This window comes from Arabidopsis lyrata (genome assembly GCF_000004255.2).
Source record: "Arabidopsis lyrata subsp. lyrata unplaced genomic scaffold ARALYscaffold_1, whole genome shotgun sequence".
NCBI lineage: Eukaryota > Viridiplantae > Streptophyta > Magnoliopsida > Brassicales > Brassicaceae > Arabidopsis > Arabidopsis lyrata.
In genome coordinates, this window is record NW_003302555.1 from 11270195 (window position 1) to 11286069 (window position 15875).

The window sequence follows — 15875 nt, forward strand, 5'->3', positions numbered from 1 at the left end:
TCCTTCGTCATCTCTTTCTTGAATTCTTCGAACATGCTTGGATTGTTACCCGTGAATATCAAGTCATCTACATATAAGCATGCAATCAATATATCGTCTTTTTGAATTTTGATATAGAGTGCATGCTCATATGGACACTTGATGAAGTCTTTCTCCTTGAAGTACTTGTCAATTCGAGTATTCCAAGCTCTTGGGGCTTGTTTTAATCCGTAAAGCGCCTTCTTTAGCCTCAAGACTTTGTTTTCTTCTCCTTTGACTATGTAGCCTTGTGGTTGCTAAATGTAAACTTCTTCTTCAAGGTCACCATTTAAGAAGGCCGACTTGACATCCATTTGATGTATCTTCCACTTGTTTTGAGCCGCTAGTGAAATGATTAGTCTAACCGTTTCTAGACGAGCAACGGGAGCAAATACTTCGTCATAGTCGATTCTGGCTCTTTGACTATAACCTTTGGCCACTAATCTTGCTTTGTATCTTTCCACTTCTCCTTTAGAATTTTTCTTTGCTTTATACACCCACTTCACACCTATCGCCTTGTGCCCATTTGGAAGTGAAGCTAGCTCCCATGTATCATTCTTTTTTATCGCCTTTATCTCTTCATCCATGGCATTTCTCCAAGTCTTCTTTTCAATGGCTTCTTGGAAATCCATGGGTTCACACTCCGCAAATAGACAAAATAAAGTAAGGTTGTCTTGATTTTCGGTTACCTCGTAGAGCTCTTGTAAACTTCTAAAATGAAGAGTCCTCTCGCTTGAGCTTTCTTCTCCTTGAGAACTTGTTGGTGAAGTTGGTGGTGTAGTGGGTTCTTCTCTTGGTGGCTCATCTCTTGTTAGCTCCGAGTCATCTTCTTCAAAGTGTGGAAAGAAGTTATAATCGTCTTCATTTGATTTCCAATCCCATTCTTCTTCTTCATCGAAAACGACATTTCGACTAATTATTGTCTTCTTCGTATCGGGATTATAGAGCTTATAGCCTTTGGAGTTGTTATCATAACCAATGAAGATGTACTTCTCACTTTTGTCATCTAGTTTACTCCGCTTCTCATCTGGTACATGAGCATGAGCAATGCTTCCAAAGACTCTTAAATGAGAAACACCGGGCTTCCTTCCGCTCCATGCTTCTTGTGGTGTTTTTCCCGAGATACTTTTTGTTGGAGATCGGTTTAATAGATAAACCGCATACGCGACCGCTTCCGCCCACAACTCTTTTGGTAGTCTCTTACTTTTGAGCATGCTCCTCGCCATCTCAAGAATTGTTCTATTCTTTCTTTCCGCTACACCATTTTGTTGAGGGGATCTTGGCACCGTTAGTTGTCTTCGAATGCCGTTATCTTCACAATACTTTAAAAACTCCTTCGATGTAAACTCTCCTCCACGGTCGGATCTCATGGATTTGATTGTAAGACCACTTTCCTTCTCAACATGGGCTTTAAACCTTTTGAAGTTCTCGAACACCTCGGATTTTTCTTTCAAAAAGTAAACCCATGTTTTTCTTGAAAAATCATCAATAAAGAGAAGGAAGTAGTTACTTTTACCAAGTGATTTGGGCTTGATCGGACCACACACATCCGTGTGTATTAGCTCTAACGGTTTTTGAGCTCTTGTACTTGACTCCTTTGGAAAGCTCATTTTGAATTGCTTTCCAAGTAGACATCCTTCACACACTTGATTTGGATGATTGATACAAGGTAGTCCTCTCACCATTTCTTTCTTCGAAAGCAACTTCAATCCTCCAAAATTTAGATGCCCAAATCGAAGATGCCAAAGCCAAGACTCCTCCTTGTAGCACATCTTGAGACATTGTGCGATGTCATTTCGAATGTTAAGGACAAACATTCTATTTTTCGACATTGACACCTTGGTAATGAGATTGCTTTCTTGGTCTCTTATAGAAAGGTTATTATCTTTTAGTCGAATATCATAACCTTTCTCTAAGAGTTGTCCAAGACTCAAGATGTTTGTCTTCATGCTCGGAATATAGTAAACATTTGATATAAATTGATGATCTCCATTCTTCAATCGGATGAGAATTTTTCCTTTGCCTTTTACCTCCATGATCTCCATTCTTCAATCGGATGAGAATTTTTCCTTTGCCTTTTACCTCCATCTTCGATTCATCTCCTAAAGCCACATTTCCTCTCACCGATTCATCAAGCTCCACGAACATACTTTTGCTCCCGCACATGTGATTACTTGCACCACTATCAAGGTACCACTTATGATTCTCTTCATGTTCACCTTTCTTGTAACTAGCCATTAATAACATGTCTTCTTCTTGGACTTGTTCTTCAACGTAGTTGGCCTTCTCCTCGACTTTTTTGTTGCTAGGAGCTTTACATTCGGAAGCATAATGTCCAAACTTCCCACAATTGTAACATTTGACACTTGATTTATCATATCTTGATTTCGGGCTTCCTCTCCCACGGCCTCTTGATGAGTTTTCTCCTCTTTGGTTTGTGTTGTCTTCATATGGCCTCCAACCTCGTCCGTTTCCATATCCACGACCTCGTCCTCGTACTTGACCACCACCTCGTCTTTGGTAATTTTGGCCATTTTCTTCTTTAGTAATCCGCATCTTGAGGACTTGTTCAACAATATCTTCTTTCTTCTTCTTCTTTTCTTCATAAGCTTGTAATGACCCAAGAAGTTGCTCTATTGTCATAGCCTCTAAATCTTTTGTTTCTTCAATGACAGTGACAATATGCTCAAATTTTGGATCCAACGATCTAAGAACTTTCTCCATGATTCTCACGTCATCTAGCTTCTCTCCGTTTCTTTTAAGGTTATTAGTAACCGTCAACACTCTTGAGAAGTAATCGGAGACGAGTTCACCTTCCTTCATTTGCAATGCTTCAAATTCTCCTCTTAGAGTTTGAAGACGTACCTTCTTGACTTGATCGGCACCTTTGTAAGAGGTTCGAAGCTTCTCCCATGCTTCTTTGGCCGACGTAGCTTCAATAACCTTCTCGAACGTATCTTCGTCTAATCCTTGATAGATTAGACAGAGAGCTTTCTTGTCTCTCTTTCTTGAGTCTCTCAAACCATCCTTTTGAGTTTGAGAAAGACTACCTTCATTCTCCGGTTCAATGAAACCTTTCTCGACTATCTCCCACACGTCATGTGCTCCTAGGATAGCCTTCATTCGTAGACTCCAATTATCATAGTTGCTCTTTGTGAGCGTTGGAACTTGGAAGGGAACATTGTTACTCGCCATTTTTAGGATCTTCAAGCTCTGATACCACTTTGTTAGAGTAAAATTCTTTTAGAGGTAATGGAGAAAGTGTTTAAGTGTTTGAGAGAGAGTTTTAGGAAATAGAACTTTTATTACTTTGATTTTAACTTGAAGACAACTTCACAATCTTACTACAAATGAGAGAGGGAAGTGGTATTTATAGCCTCCAAACTACAAAATATCTAAAATATTTTAATTCTAAATCTAGATTATTCCATCATAATATCTAGATTATAATAATACAATTATCTAGATTATTCTATAAAAATATCTAGATTATTATGTTTAAGGAGGTGATGGAAGATCATTCTAGAGAATTTCTAGAACTTTTTAAGGAGGTGGAGATGATGATATTTGTAGAGAAAACTCTAGAACTTGGATTTGGCCCATCAAATTATTATTGGGTAATTAACCCAATAATTAAACTTGATTCAAAATCAAGTTTAACTTTCAACATGGAGATCGGACATAGAAACCAAGTAGTATGTTTCAAATGATGTGGTTTGTTTTGGTGAATGGTTTGTTCTGCTTCTAGTGGCACATGTTGGGTTAAATTTATAATACTTATGCTTGGTTTACTTTAAAACCATGAATGTTTATATGCTAATGGAAAATTATAGAAGAGACAGAGAGAGATAAGAGTAGGTCACAAGTTTTAAAGTTTTTAAGGAAAGGGTTTGGATTTTCTAATGAAAATTGTAACTGTACGTAACAAGTGTAAGGTTGTAGCTTGTGGGGAATTGTTCTATCGAAGAAGAGAACCTGCCTTATAAAAAAAAGAGAGAACCTGCCTATACCAATTCACACCCTCTTTGATTTTGATTTCATTCGGGACATACATGGATTCACTTTGTTTCGGGACAAGCTTCCAAGGAAGAAAGTGACGAACAATAAAGGAATCTCTACATACATTCTGAATCTCTACAGTATAGTCTTTAGATGGTTGTGAGTCACAACTTGTGACAAAGGAAATACGGAATTGACTCTAGCACTTATCTTTTGCACTTCTGTTACATTTTTGTTTGGTGTTCTATATACTTAAACAAGACTAATAAATTAGGAGTGTCATGAAAGGGGTTGACCTACCCCACTTAAACCGCTCGAATCCACAGTCCACAATGAGCCAACTTGTGCGCAGCCCACATTTTTTGGCATCAAAATTGTAGCCTTGACTCGTCCAATGATAGGAAAATTCATGTCCAGTCCGCTTGTTCTTCGCCGTTTGATAGTCCAAATGGTTTGTTTTCTTTGTCATATTTTTATTTTGGACAGTGTTAAACCCAAATGTTTCAATTTAAAGACATGTAGTCAGGCCATTAAAACAAACTTGGAGCAGAAGCTTCCTCTTTCTCATTAGTGCCCACAGGAACAAATTCATGATTGTTCACAGTGAAGCCTTCATTATCACATGAGCTACGGTCAACCCGGATGGCAACACCAAGCGCGTCTGACAAAGCGCCCCCATTGGTTCGACATAAGACTTGCAGAACTATAACAAACTAGTGTTGCTTTCACCTATGCTCTAATAATCTAGTAGCTAGGAGGTATGATCAGAGCTTTCTAAGGCATTTCGTATGCTGAATGGTTTGGTTTGGTGAATGGATTGTTCTGCTTCTAGCTGCAAATATTGTTGGGTTAACTTTGATTAATTAGTTTTTATTTCATAAACAAAATTACCATTTCTTTCTAAAATCAGTTACACCTTTTCTCTTTGTCTGCGGGATAAAAAATCGGAGATGGATGTATACCGTTGCAAGGCTGTGTTGCGCATTCAAAACTCAGAGCTGCACATTTTGCAAATTGGTCTATTTTGTTTTTTTTCCCAAAATTTAATAATCTTTGGTTAATATCTGGTTTAGTTACGTATTTTTTGGTTTGTTTATTAGGTTTAGCAAACACATTATATATATTATATACTCTCTCTGTTTTTTAAAAGTTGTCGTTTTAACTGTATTTGGACAAATTAAGAAAAGGTATACAATGACTATATTAACCTCATAAAAATGACAAGTAATTATTTACAAATAATTTGTGTTCAATAAAATGAGGGTAATTTGGGTAGTTATTGGCATAAATTACATTATTACCTTAAAACGACAACTAATTTAAAACAAAAAAAAAACTCTAAAACGACAACTATTCGAAAACGGAGGGAGTATATGTAAACCTTTCTCCATTAGCTAAAATCAATCAACCAAAGCGAACACATTAGAATCAATTATCATCTTCTTTTGTCACTTCTCTGCTATTTTTAGGGTTTGGAAGCAAGAGCGATTGATCATGAGAACACGTAGCAAAAAGACCAAAACCGTGAACAACAACAAGAATCTACAAAAGTCGGAAGATAAAAACACGTTTGATCAACTGCCTCTGGACCTATTGATCGAGATATCTAGGAGGTTGCCTTTGAAATCTGTAGCTAGGTTTCTCACACTATCCAAGTTATGTGCAACAACTATCCGCAGTCCAAGCTTCATCAAATCCTTCCCGTCGCAGCCTTGTACCCTAATCGCTGTCGCCCCTGTAATCAATTTCCCTCCCAGGCGTTTTAAATCTAGGGGACACCAAAATTTGTACTTCTTCTCATCATCATCGTCTTTTCTATCACGTTTGACATGTCCGTCCCCGTATCCTAATTACGTAGAGTACCATTATCATTATGTTAATGGATTGATAAGCGTTGGATATGGTCGAGAGCAAATCGTAACTAACCCCAGTACTGGTAGATTCATCTCTTTACCAAGTGTCAGAACAAGGAGAAGGGTCGTAAAAAGTTTTTTCGGGTATGATCCTGTTACTGATCAATACAAAGTGTTGTCCATGACGGAGAGACTTCATGGCCATAACCAAGATCCATCATCTCAACATCAAGTGTTCACACTGGGAGAAAAAAAGCCATGGAGAATGATAGATAGTACTAGCATTCCTGATCACCGTACGTCCTTGGTCTAACGGTGTGTGCATAGATGGCGTTGTGTATTATGTTGCTAAAACGGGGCAAGGTATGTCACAACTGAGCTTAATGAGATTTGATTTGAGGGCTGACAATATGAATCTTTTTACTAGTTTACCTGAAGAGATTCGAACTCCAACAATATATAGTGACACTTTGATAAACTACAAGGGGAAACTAGCCATGGCCGCTCCAGTTACATCATTTACATTCGATGTGTGGGTTCTGGATCAGGATAAATGTTTGAAGAAAATAACTTTCAGTATTGAACCTTGGAAGAGTTTATTTCGTTGTTTACGCGTCAGAGGCACTACTTGTACGGGTGAGTTTATTCTCGCACCATCGTACTATTCTGATGAGTTTTATGTCTTCCATTACAATCCCGACAAGAATAGTTTTACCAAGATTAAGATTGATCAAGGTTCCGCACACTGTGAGTTCAAGGGTCGTAGTTATAAAGCATTTGTCTTTTCGGATTACAGAGAGAGTGTTAGATTGTTGTCGGAGAGACAATTCATGATTTGATACCCATAATCTTGTTTTTTGTACTTTCGTTAATTACTCTGTTGATACTTATGCTTATTTTCAAGTCTCTCGTTTTTTTGTTTTTTTTGTTTAATTAAGTATACTACCTAAATGCACTATTTGTGTATATGGAGATCGGACATAGTAACCAGGTTGCAGGGTTGACTCAAGTATTCGGCATCACAAAAGACAGTTTTGGTAACCTATCTACGCTTATTATCCTATGCAATCTTAGCTCATTGCTTCCTCTGCCTCTTCTCGGTCTTTTACCGCGAGATTCTCCAGATACTCTTACTAACGATGATGCAGACATTGAGATGAAGTCCAATTAAGGAACGTGGTGATAATCTCAAATGTTAAATGTCATACCTTTTTGGAGTTGTGTGTATTCAGTTCCAACCCTGTGATTACTTGAGAAGAATGAAGCAGGGTTTTAACTTGAAAACTACTTCATTACCCATATCATGTAACCAAAATGTTGCAATTCTAAAAAACAATAAACTCTTTGTTAAATTGCAGAAACCTACTTCAATATGCAAAATTAGTAATGACAGTAATCTCTACAATTAAGTTTCTAACACGATTCTAGATTTGATTCGACGTACATCATTCAGTCTTCCTCATCAGCACCATAGTTTTGGCATAGTGATGTAAGTCCCAAAACTGAATCACTTGTGAATGGCAAAACAGAATCAGTTAATGGCTTTGAGTTTAATTTTGAGTTTTGGTTCCAAACATAGTAGTTTTGTTTCTATGAATGCTTGTACATTTTCTTGTTTTATCACAAAAGACATTGTTTTGCAAAAATTTGGTTTTTTCTTCTTCTTAAGAACCTCATTAGAGATTACCATTGGAAGAGAAAATAGTTAAGAAACAATCATGGGGCTCTTAACTTTGAAAAAGCAAATTTTAAGTTTAAAAAATAGTTAAGAGCTAAAAATAAGAGACCCTCAATGAGGTTGCTCTAATGGAAAATAATAGAAGAGGAAGAGAGAGATAGTTAGACAGAGGGGTAGGTCACAAGGAAAGGCTTTGGACTTTTTAATGAAAATTGTAACGGTAACAAGTGTGTATGAGTCTCTTTTCAAAGGTTGTAGCTTGTGAGGAATTGTTAGACCATATATCCTTACTGATGGTCTCTTAAGACAACTCTTAAGTTAAGAGATATGTCTTATAACTAACAAAAGTCTCATAATCAATAAGGATGGTCTTAAATCGAAGAGAGAACGTGCCTATACCAATTCACACCCTCTTTGATATTTATTTCATTTGGTGTATATATGGATTCTCTTTGTTTTGGGACAAGTTTCCAAAGAAGAAAGTGACAAACAATAAAGGACGTCTACATACATCGTAAATTAGTGGTAAATTCAATGCCAATTAACGCTGGCTTTTTCGTCATAAATTTTTGATGCAAAACTATACATTCTGAATCTCTACAGTATAGTCTTTAGATGGTTGTGACTTGTGAGTCACACCTTGTGACAAAGGAAATACGGAATTGACACTAACACTTATCTTTTAGACTAGTCTTCTGTTACATTTTTTTGGGGTTCTGTATACTTAAACAAGACTAATAAATTAGGAGTGTCAAAGGGGTTAACCCACCCCAATTAAACCGCTCGAATCCACAGTCCACGATGAGCCAACTTGTGCACAGCCCACAATTTTTGGCATCAAAATTGTAGGCACATGACTCGTCCGATGATAGGACATTTCATGCCCAATCCGCATGTTTTTTTGCCGTATTGATCAATACAAATGGTTTGCTTTCTTTGTCATATTTTATTTTGGACAGTGTTAACCCAAATGTTTCAACTTAAAGAGATGTAGTCAGGACTCCGGCCATTAAAACAAACTTGGAACAGAAGCTTCCTCTTTGTCATTAGTGCCCACAGGAACAAAGTCATGATTGTTCACAGTGACGCCTCCATTATCACATTGAGACCGACCATTGCTTTCCAAACAAAGAAGAAACTTCAAATTTGTATTTAGTATTTACATTTTACAATGTCAGATACTATAAAGGTAGCAAATATGTATTGAACATTCTTGGACAAGTAGTTAAGAAATAGTGTTTTTCGTGATACATGCACCAACTTGTTCCCGGCCGGTTTGGTACAGGTTCGTTTATGGCTGGAGGAAATTCTGTGGGATAAAAAATCGGAGATGGATGTATACCGCTGCAAAGCTTTGTTGAGCATTCAAAACTCAGACCAGCTGCACATTTTGCAAATTGGTCTATTTTGGTTTTTTTTTTCCCAAGATTTAATAATCTTTGGTTAATATCTGGTTTAGTTACGTATTTTTTGGTTTAGCAAACACACTACACTATATGTAAAACCTTTCTCCATTGGTTAGAATCAATCAACCAAAAAATAACAATTATCTTCTTCTTTATCTCTTCTCCCTCTCTCTACAATCGCTTATCATCACCATCAAATCCATTTGTCCTATATATGATGATCATTTCTCTTCTTTGATCGTCTTTTGGCTTGTGATTTTGCTCAATTCCAAGTCCACGGTGCTGGATTCTTGATTTAGGGTTTCGAAACAAGAGCGATTGATCATGAGGACACGCAGCAAAAAGATCAAAACCGTGAACAACAACAAGAATCTACAAAAGTCGGAAAAGAAGAACAAGTTTGATCAACTCCCTCTGGACCTAGAGATCGAGATATTTAAGAGGTTGCCTTTGAAATCTGTAGCTAGGTTTCTCACACTATCCAAGTTATGTGCAACAACTATCCGCAGTCCAAGTTTCATCACATCTTTCCCATCGCAGCCTTGTACCCTAATCGCTTCCGCCCCTATAATCAGGACGTGCCACAACTTGCCTTCCAGCTTTAAATCTAAGGACCAAAGGTTGTACTTCTTCTCATCAACGTCTTTTCTATCGCGTTTGACATGTCCGTCGTCCCCATATCCTAATCTGATAGAGTACTATTATCATTATGCTAATGGTTTGATAAGCGTTGGATGTGGTCGAGAGCAAATCGTAACTAACCCTAGCACTGGTAGATCCATAACTTTACCAAGTGTCAGAACAAGGAGAATGGGTATAAAAAGTTTTTTCGGATATGATCCAGTTAGTGATCAATACAAAGTCTTGTGTATGACGGAAAGACTTCATGGCCTTCGACAAGACCCATCATCTCAACATCAAGTGTTCACACTGGGAGAAAAAAAGCCATGGAAAATGATCGATTCTACTAGCATTCCTAATCACCGTCCTTGGTCTAACGGTATTTGCATAGATGGTCTTGTGTATTATGTTGCTAAAACGGGGCAAGGTATTTCACAACTGAGCTTAATGAGATTTGATTTGAGGGCTGACAATATGAATCTTTTTACTAGTTTACCTGAAGAGATTCGAACTCCAACAATATATAGTGACACTTTATTAAACTTCGAGGGGAAAGTAGCCATAGCCATTCCAACTACATCATATATATTTGATGTGTGGGTTATGAATCAGGATGGCGCAAAACATGAATGGTTGAAGAAAATAACTTTCAGTATTGAACCATGGAAGAGTTTATTTCGCTATCTATATGTTAGAGGCACTACTCATACGGGTGAGTTTATCCTCGCACCATGGCAATATTCTGATGAGTTTTATGTCTTCCATTACAATCCCGGCAAGAATAGTTTTACAAAGATTAAGATTGATGTATCCGCAGACGATGAGTTCAAGGGTCGTTCTAAGAGAGCAATAGTTTTTTCGAATTACGTAGAGAGTGTTAGGTTGTTGTCGGAGAGACAATTCATGATTTAATACCCTTTGTACTTTCGTTGATTACTCGGTTGATTAGTTTTATTTCACAAACAATATCACCATTTCTATCTAAACTCAGCTGGAATTTTTCTCTTTGTCTGCTTGTTTGAGACAACCATTGCTTTCCAGACAAAGAAAAAACTTCAAATTTGTATTTACAATGTTAGAGAATTGTGTCTATGACTTTTATTCTCTATCTCTCCTTCTCTCTCGTGTAGTCATCTTCTCTCCATACCTCTGGAATATATCAGCCAAATCAAACAAGCTCACTTCTCTAAGTTTCTTGGCCATCTCTTCAAACATAAACACACCTTCCTCATTAGAATAACAATGCAAGAACTTGCTATAATCAAATCTAGAAACTTCAAGTCCTCTCTTCAACGTTCTCTCAACATACTTTGTAGTTTCCAACCGTTTCCCTGCCTTGATCATACCTCCAACGAATATCGTATCGAAATTCACTAACGGGTCTGGTCCTTTCCTTCCTCTCCTACCCAAATGTCCTTGCAGCAACATAAGATACGTATGCATTATAGGCTCGCACCCTCTCTGTATCATCTTCCTGAAAACCTCTGTTGCCTCGCTTGCCCGTTTAATCTTCACCAACCCTTTTATCAATGCATGATAGATACTAATATCCGGATTCTCAACCGCTTCCACTGTCTTATACGCCTCTGCAACTCTTCGTTTAACCAACAGCCCATAGATTATCGACGCCCAAGTTAAGTTATCCACCTGAACACCTCTTTCACGCATTTCATCGAACACCTTACGTGCCATATCAATCCTACCGTTTTTACATAACCAATCAATCATAACCCTGTAGAAACACCCATCTAAATCACAACCTCTCTTCGAAACCATCACATGAAAGACCTTCGAAGCTTCATCAAACTGGTTCTTCTTTAGAAATGTCTCCATAATCTTTTTACCAGCTTCAATATCAACCTCAAATCCATCATCCATCATCAAATTCCAAAGCTTAGCAGCTTTAATCAAATCACCGACATCACAAAACCCTTTAATCATCGTCCTATAAGTAATCTCATCAGGTTTGATAAACTCTCTCAGCTTAATAACAACAAACTTAGCTTCTTCCACAAGCTTCTCCTTACACAGAGTCTCCACTCCTCTATTCATCGTTTGCACATTATATAAATACCCAAAATCGTTCATCAGATGGAAAAAGTTAACACATTTCTTCAATTCTCGAGCAGAAGCAAGTGTTTTCAACACAATCCGAAACGTCTTATCGTTAACCAATCCATGTTTCCCGATCTCTTGAGCCAATTCCCAGAAAAGATCCATGTTTCTTGAGTTCCCGATGATTGCAAGCATCTTATTAGAGGTAGTGGAAGTGTGGACGAAATCAGGGTGGTGAATCTGAGAATAGAGGAAGAAACGGTGTACCGGACGCCATGAGAGGGGGAAATTGTTGCAGACTTGGAGGAAGAACTCGTGTGTTAGTTGAAATTTGGTGGAGGAGAGTTTAGAGACGAGACGTGAATCAGGCGAGTTCTGTTGCTGGTAGAGAATTGTACAGACTCGGAGGAGATGGTCTTGGTTTATCGGTGTGATGGTGGTTGGAGTTAACTCGGTGGAAAAGAAGCGGTGTTTGAGCATGAAGAATCGCCAAATTGGGTTCCCGATGTTAATCATCCTCCGTGAAGAAACGACGGCGATAGCCATAAGTTTTCCGGCGAATGTAGAAAAAGATGGACAAAACTATATTAGATACCTAAAAGAAAATTAGGGTGAATCCGATTTTGAGTGTTTTTCAAAAATGGAGATGCGGGGGATCGAACCCCGTGCCTCTCGCATGCAAAGCGAGCGCTCTACCATTTGAGCTACATCCCCATTGATGTTAGTAGAAGTAATTAAAACTATATAAATGATTAGATAAAACGGTGTCGTTAGGGAGCGTAAAGTTCGTTAAGTTAGTTAGAAAGAATAGCGAAGAAAAACCCAGGAATTGCGCAGACACAGAGGCGCGTTCGGATCTCAAGGTTGAGATTCAGTCTTGTTCCGCCATTTGCGAACTATCTTCTAAACTTTTTTTATATTTCTCTCTTTCCCTCCCATCTCTTTCGATCATTTTATTTATCTCACCAAGACAAAAAAACAAACAAACCCATAAATCAAGATCTCTGTTTTCAGACAGATTATCGGAACAAAATGTCATCATCAGGATCCGACAAAGAGAGAGAGACTTTTGTCTATATGGCTAAGCTCTCCGAACAAGCCGAACGATACGACGGTAACATAATCTCTTAATTATGTTGATTTTAATTGCGAGAATCTTTAGAACTTTTAAGGATTTGGTAATGATAATGTGCAGAGATGGTGGAGACGATGAAGAAAGTGGCGAAGGTGAATAGCGAGCTGACGGTGGAAGAGAGGAATCTGTTGTCAGTTGGTTACAAGAACGTAATCGGAGCAAGAAGAGCTTCGTGGAGGATAATGTCATCGATCGAGCAGAAAGAAGAGTCCAAAGGCAATGAATCAAATGTGAAACATATCAAGGGTTATCGCCAAAAGGTTGAAGATGAGCTCGCTAACATTTGCCAAGACATTCTCTCCATCATTGATCAGCATCTCATCCCTCACGCTACCTCAGGGGAAGCTACCGTCTTCTACTACAAGATGTGATAACAAAAACACTCTTCTTTCTTGCACCATCATCATCTGCAAATGAAACTCAATTTGATCTGAAATTTGTAGGAAAGGAGATTATTACCGTTACTTGGCTGAGTTTAAGACCGAGCAAGAGAGGAAGGAAGCTGCTGAACAGTCGCTTAAAGGCTATGAGGTATCGAATATGTTTTTTTTCTCAAACACTAGTAGATTAGGAGAACTTTGGTCTGATGCATCGGTTTTGATTAGGCTGCAACACAAGCTGCAAGCACTGAGCTTCCTTCGACCCATCCGATTCGTCTTGGCCTTGCTCTTAACTTCTCTGTTTTCTACTACGAGATCATGAACTCTCCTGAAAGGTCTCAATCTAAAACATCAATAATTGTATACCATCAGGTGCCAACTTTGTTGTAACGTGGTAAAACTGTTGCAGAGCTTGCCATTTGGCGAAGCAAGCCTTCGATGAGGCGATTGCGGAGTTAGATACTCTAAGTGAGGAGTCGTACAAGGACAGCACTTTGATCATGCAGCTCCTGAGAGACAACCTCACCCTCTGGACTTCTGATCTTCCTGAAGATGGAGGTTTGTCTGAAAATCACACATGATTTTTTTCAAAATGTTATGAGCTTAAGCAATGGTTTTGCTATGTTTTTCAGGAGAAGACAACATCAAGACTGAAGAACCCAAGCAAGAACAGGCTAAGCCTGCAGATGCCACTGAGGTAGTAATTCACCTTAAACTGAAGTGTATGAATTGTTCTTGTTGGGTCAAAAGCTTAATGTTGTTTTGTTTGTTTGTTTGTTTGTTCCAGAACTGATCAAAGGGCTTGGACGTTGAATGAGATTTAGATACGATGCCCAGCAGTGGGAGGCAAATTCCTTTAAATTCCATAGCTTGGTTTCATCAGGAAGATGGGATCAGAGACGATTGAATTCAATCCTATATTGTTTCTTTTTTTTTGTTTTACTTTTCTTCTTCTTTATTTTGTTGTCAATTTTCATGTCATCAAGTATTTTATGTTATGCAATTATATTATGATTTGATCTGATATGCTTTTGCTGTTATACATTTCCAATATACATATCAATCAGATGTATATTAAAAATTGCCAACCAAACAAACACAACCATGGCTCTAAATGTCAACATGAAAAGAGCAAAAAGCTTGTTATGATTATTAACTCTCCCGGCAGAGTAAAAAAAGACCATTGATCCTGATGGTTTTATTGACATTAAAACTGCAGAATATACAGAAAAAAACTTATCATACGAGCTGAAGACAAACCTAACCATATACAAAAAGATGGGAGAAGATGAATGAAGCAAAGATCTTTTCTACTTGCTCTGTCATTCTTCTTCCTTGTCAAAGATCTTTTCTTCTTGCTCTGTCATTCTTCTTCCTTATCAAAGTAACTCTGCGGCAAGGTAAAGTCTTCCTCGTGATTCAGAATGTCTATGTCCTCATCATCTGATTTCTATAAAAAACCAGAGGTAACAGATTATTAAAACCATTACCCCAACTCTAAACAACACCAGGAAGTGAACCTAAAGCTATGGGACATAACAATCAATGCTTGTTGTAATTACTACTAACCAGCATCTCGATGTTGTAGAAACGGTCGAGTAGTTGCAGAACCTGATCTGCTGTGAACGGTCGGTCAAAGCTATGGATAGGAATAGAAAGACTCAATCAATAAGGATCAGAGACTCATGGACTGGAAGTATGAAAGAAACTCTGAAAACAAACCTTCTTCCGAGATACTCCATCAGACCATAAAGAACAAAGTGGCGATGTATCCCTGCAAAGTGCAAACCATCATAATCCCATTAGTAGAAGAAATCAAGAAACCAAAGAACTGATCAATGTCCAAGAACAAGAGACATTGAAATGATTCGCCTTAGTAATGGTTTATTACGGTTTCTGATCACTACCATGATAGAAAAGGAAACATTTTTAGAGACTTATATTCTTAAGGATCAAGATTTGAGATTTGAAGCTTGCCTCGGAGTTTGACAGGAGGATAGATTTCAAGAGCTTCTAATAACCTGAGCTCTAATTCAACCTGAGACTGCTCCTGAGAAACAAATCCAATAAAAGAGGAACCTTTAAAATCTCTAAGGAATAAAATGGTATAGAGATAGAGCGAAAGAGAAAGAAGAGAGAGACCTTGGAGAGAGAGGAAGCGGAGGAAGGTAAAGCTTTACAGGGAGAGTGTACGGATAAACCGTCTTGCTCTTCCTCTTTCTCTTTACCTCCTCCGCCACTTCCGTCCGTTCTTCCACCCATTTTTTAGGGTTTTGATCGCAAAAATGTGTTGAAAACTTCTAAAAAGCTGTTCGTGAATTGTGTTTTGTGTATACAGCAGAGCTTGTTGGATCTCTGAAATGGGCCGGCCCATCTTCTAGGCCTTGTCTTTGTGAGTTCATTCGTCGCAAAAACTATTTTAGATAACATAGCCTTGCTACGATACAAGTCTAGGTAGGTACTCTCTAGTCATTGACTCATTGTTCTTTCAAGAAGTCTTTCTTATGCAGCAACTACTACTCTTGTTATTAGAAGTCTTTCACATGTTTAAATAAACGATCAAAAATATGCAGCAAGTCTCAGAGAGATGGAGGAAGTTTATCATACTATACTGGTTACTGCAAAGGATAGACGAAGAATACTATTATTGGCACATTATTAGAGACATGAAAATTTACAATTTGGAGAGTTATTCTAATCAAAGGGTTTGAGATTGAAAGAAGCGAGAAT

At 38.0% G+C, this 15875-nt stretch overlaps 5 protein-coding genes, 1 non-coding gene and 1 pseudogene across 7 annotated transcripts; 3 read left to right on the top strand and 4 right to left on the bottom strand.

Annotated features, from left to right (window-relative positions):
* Window positions 1-37: 37 nt before the first annotated feature.
* LOC110224828 (retrovirus-related Pol polyprotein from transposon TNT 1-94) lies at window positions 38-3647 on the bottom strand. Its single transcript, XM_021012214.1, has 2 exons — window positions 2101-3647; window positions 38-2048 (listed from the first exon to the last, which is right to left on the bottom strand). The coding sequence occupies exons 1-2, from the start codon at window positions 3211-3213 to the stop codon at window positions 276-278; spliced, it is 2886 nt and encodes a 961-aa protein (XP_020867873.1). The 5' UTR covers window positions 3214-3647; the 3' UTR covers window positions 38-275.
* A 1812-nt stretch (window positions 3648-5459) lies between these two features.
* On the top strand, window positions 5460-7320 carry LOC9326716 (annotated as a pseudogene). Its single transcript, XR_002329618.1, has one exon. The product of XR_002329618.1 is annotated as a putative F-box protein At1g26515 (transcript).
* Window positions 7321-8232: 912 nt separating this feature from the next.
* Window positions 8233-10580, top strand: LOC110225108 (putative F-box protein At1g26510). The gene has a single exon (XM_021013912.1). It carries the CDS (start codon window positions 9279-9281, stop codon window positions 10485-10487), a length of 1209 nt encoding a protein of 402 aa, XP_020869571.1. The 5' UTR covers window positions 8233-9278; the 3' UTR covers window positions 10488-10580.
* LOC9326717 (putative pentatricopeptide repeat-containing protein At1g26500) lies at window positions 10480-12379 on the bottom strand. The gene has a single exon (XM_002893355.2). It carries the CDS (start codon window positions 12174-12176, stop codon window positions 10674-10676), a length of 1503 nt encoding a protein of 500 aa, XP_002893401.1. The 5' UTR covers window positions 12177-12379; the 3' UTR covers window positions 10480-10673.
* Window positions 12272-12344, bottom strand: TRNAA-UGC. The gene has a single exon. It is a non-coding gene; the product is annotated as a tRNA-Ala (tRNA).
* A 59-nt stretch (window positions 12380-12438) lies between the features above and the next one.
* LOC9329463 (14-3-3-like protein GF14 iota) lies at window positions 12439-14169 on the top strand. Its single transcript, XM_021013913.1, has 7 exons — window positions 12439-12744; window positions 12826-13132; window positions 13209-13296; window positions 13371-13480; window positions 13555-13703; window positions 13778-13842; window positions 13933-14169. Exons 1-7 carry the CDS (start codon window positions 12663-12665, stop codon window positions 13936-13938), a joined length of 807 nt encoding a protein of 268 aa, XP_020869572.1. The 5' UTR covers window positions 12439-12662; the 3' UTR covers window positions 13939-14169.
* A 103-nt stretch (window positions 14170-14272) lies between these two features.
* LOC9326718 lies at window positions 14273-15442 on the bottom strand. The gene is made up of 5 exons (XM_021013914.1): window positions 15288-15442; window positions 15123-15195; window positions 14868-14919; window positions 14715-14784; window positions 14273-14595 (listed from the first exon to the last, which is right to left on the bottom strand). The coding sequence occupies exons 1-5, from the start codon at window positions 15405-15407 to the stop codon at window positions 14509-14511; spliced, it is 402 nt and encodes a 133-aa protein (XP_020869573.1). The 5' UTR covers window positions 15408-15442; the 3' UTR covers window positions 14273-14508.
* Window positions 15443-15875: the final 433 nt, after the last annotated feature.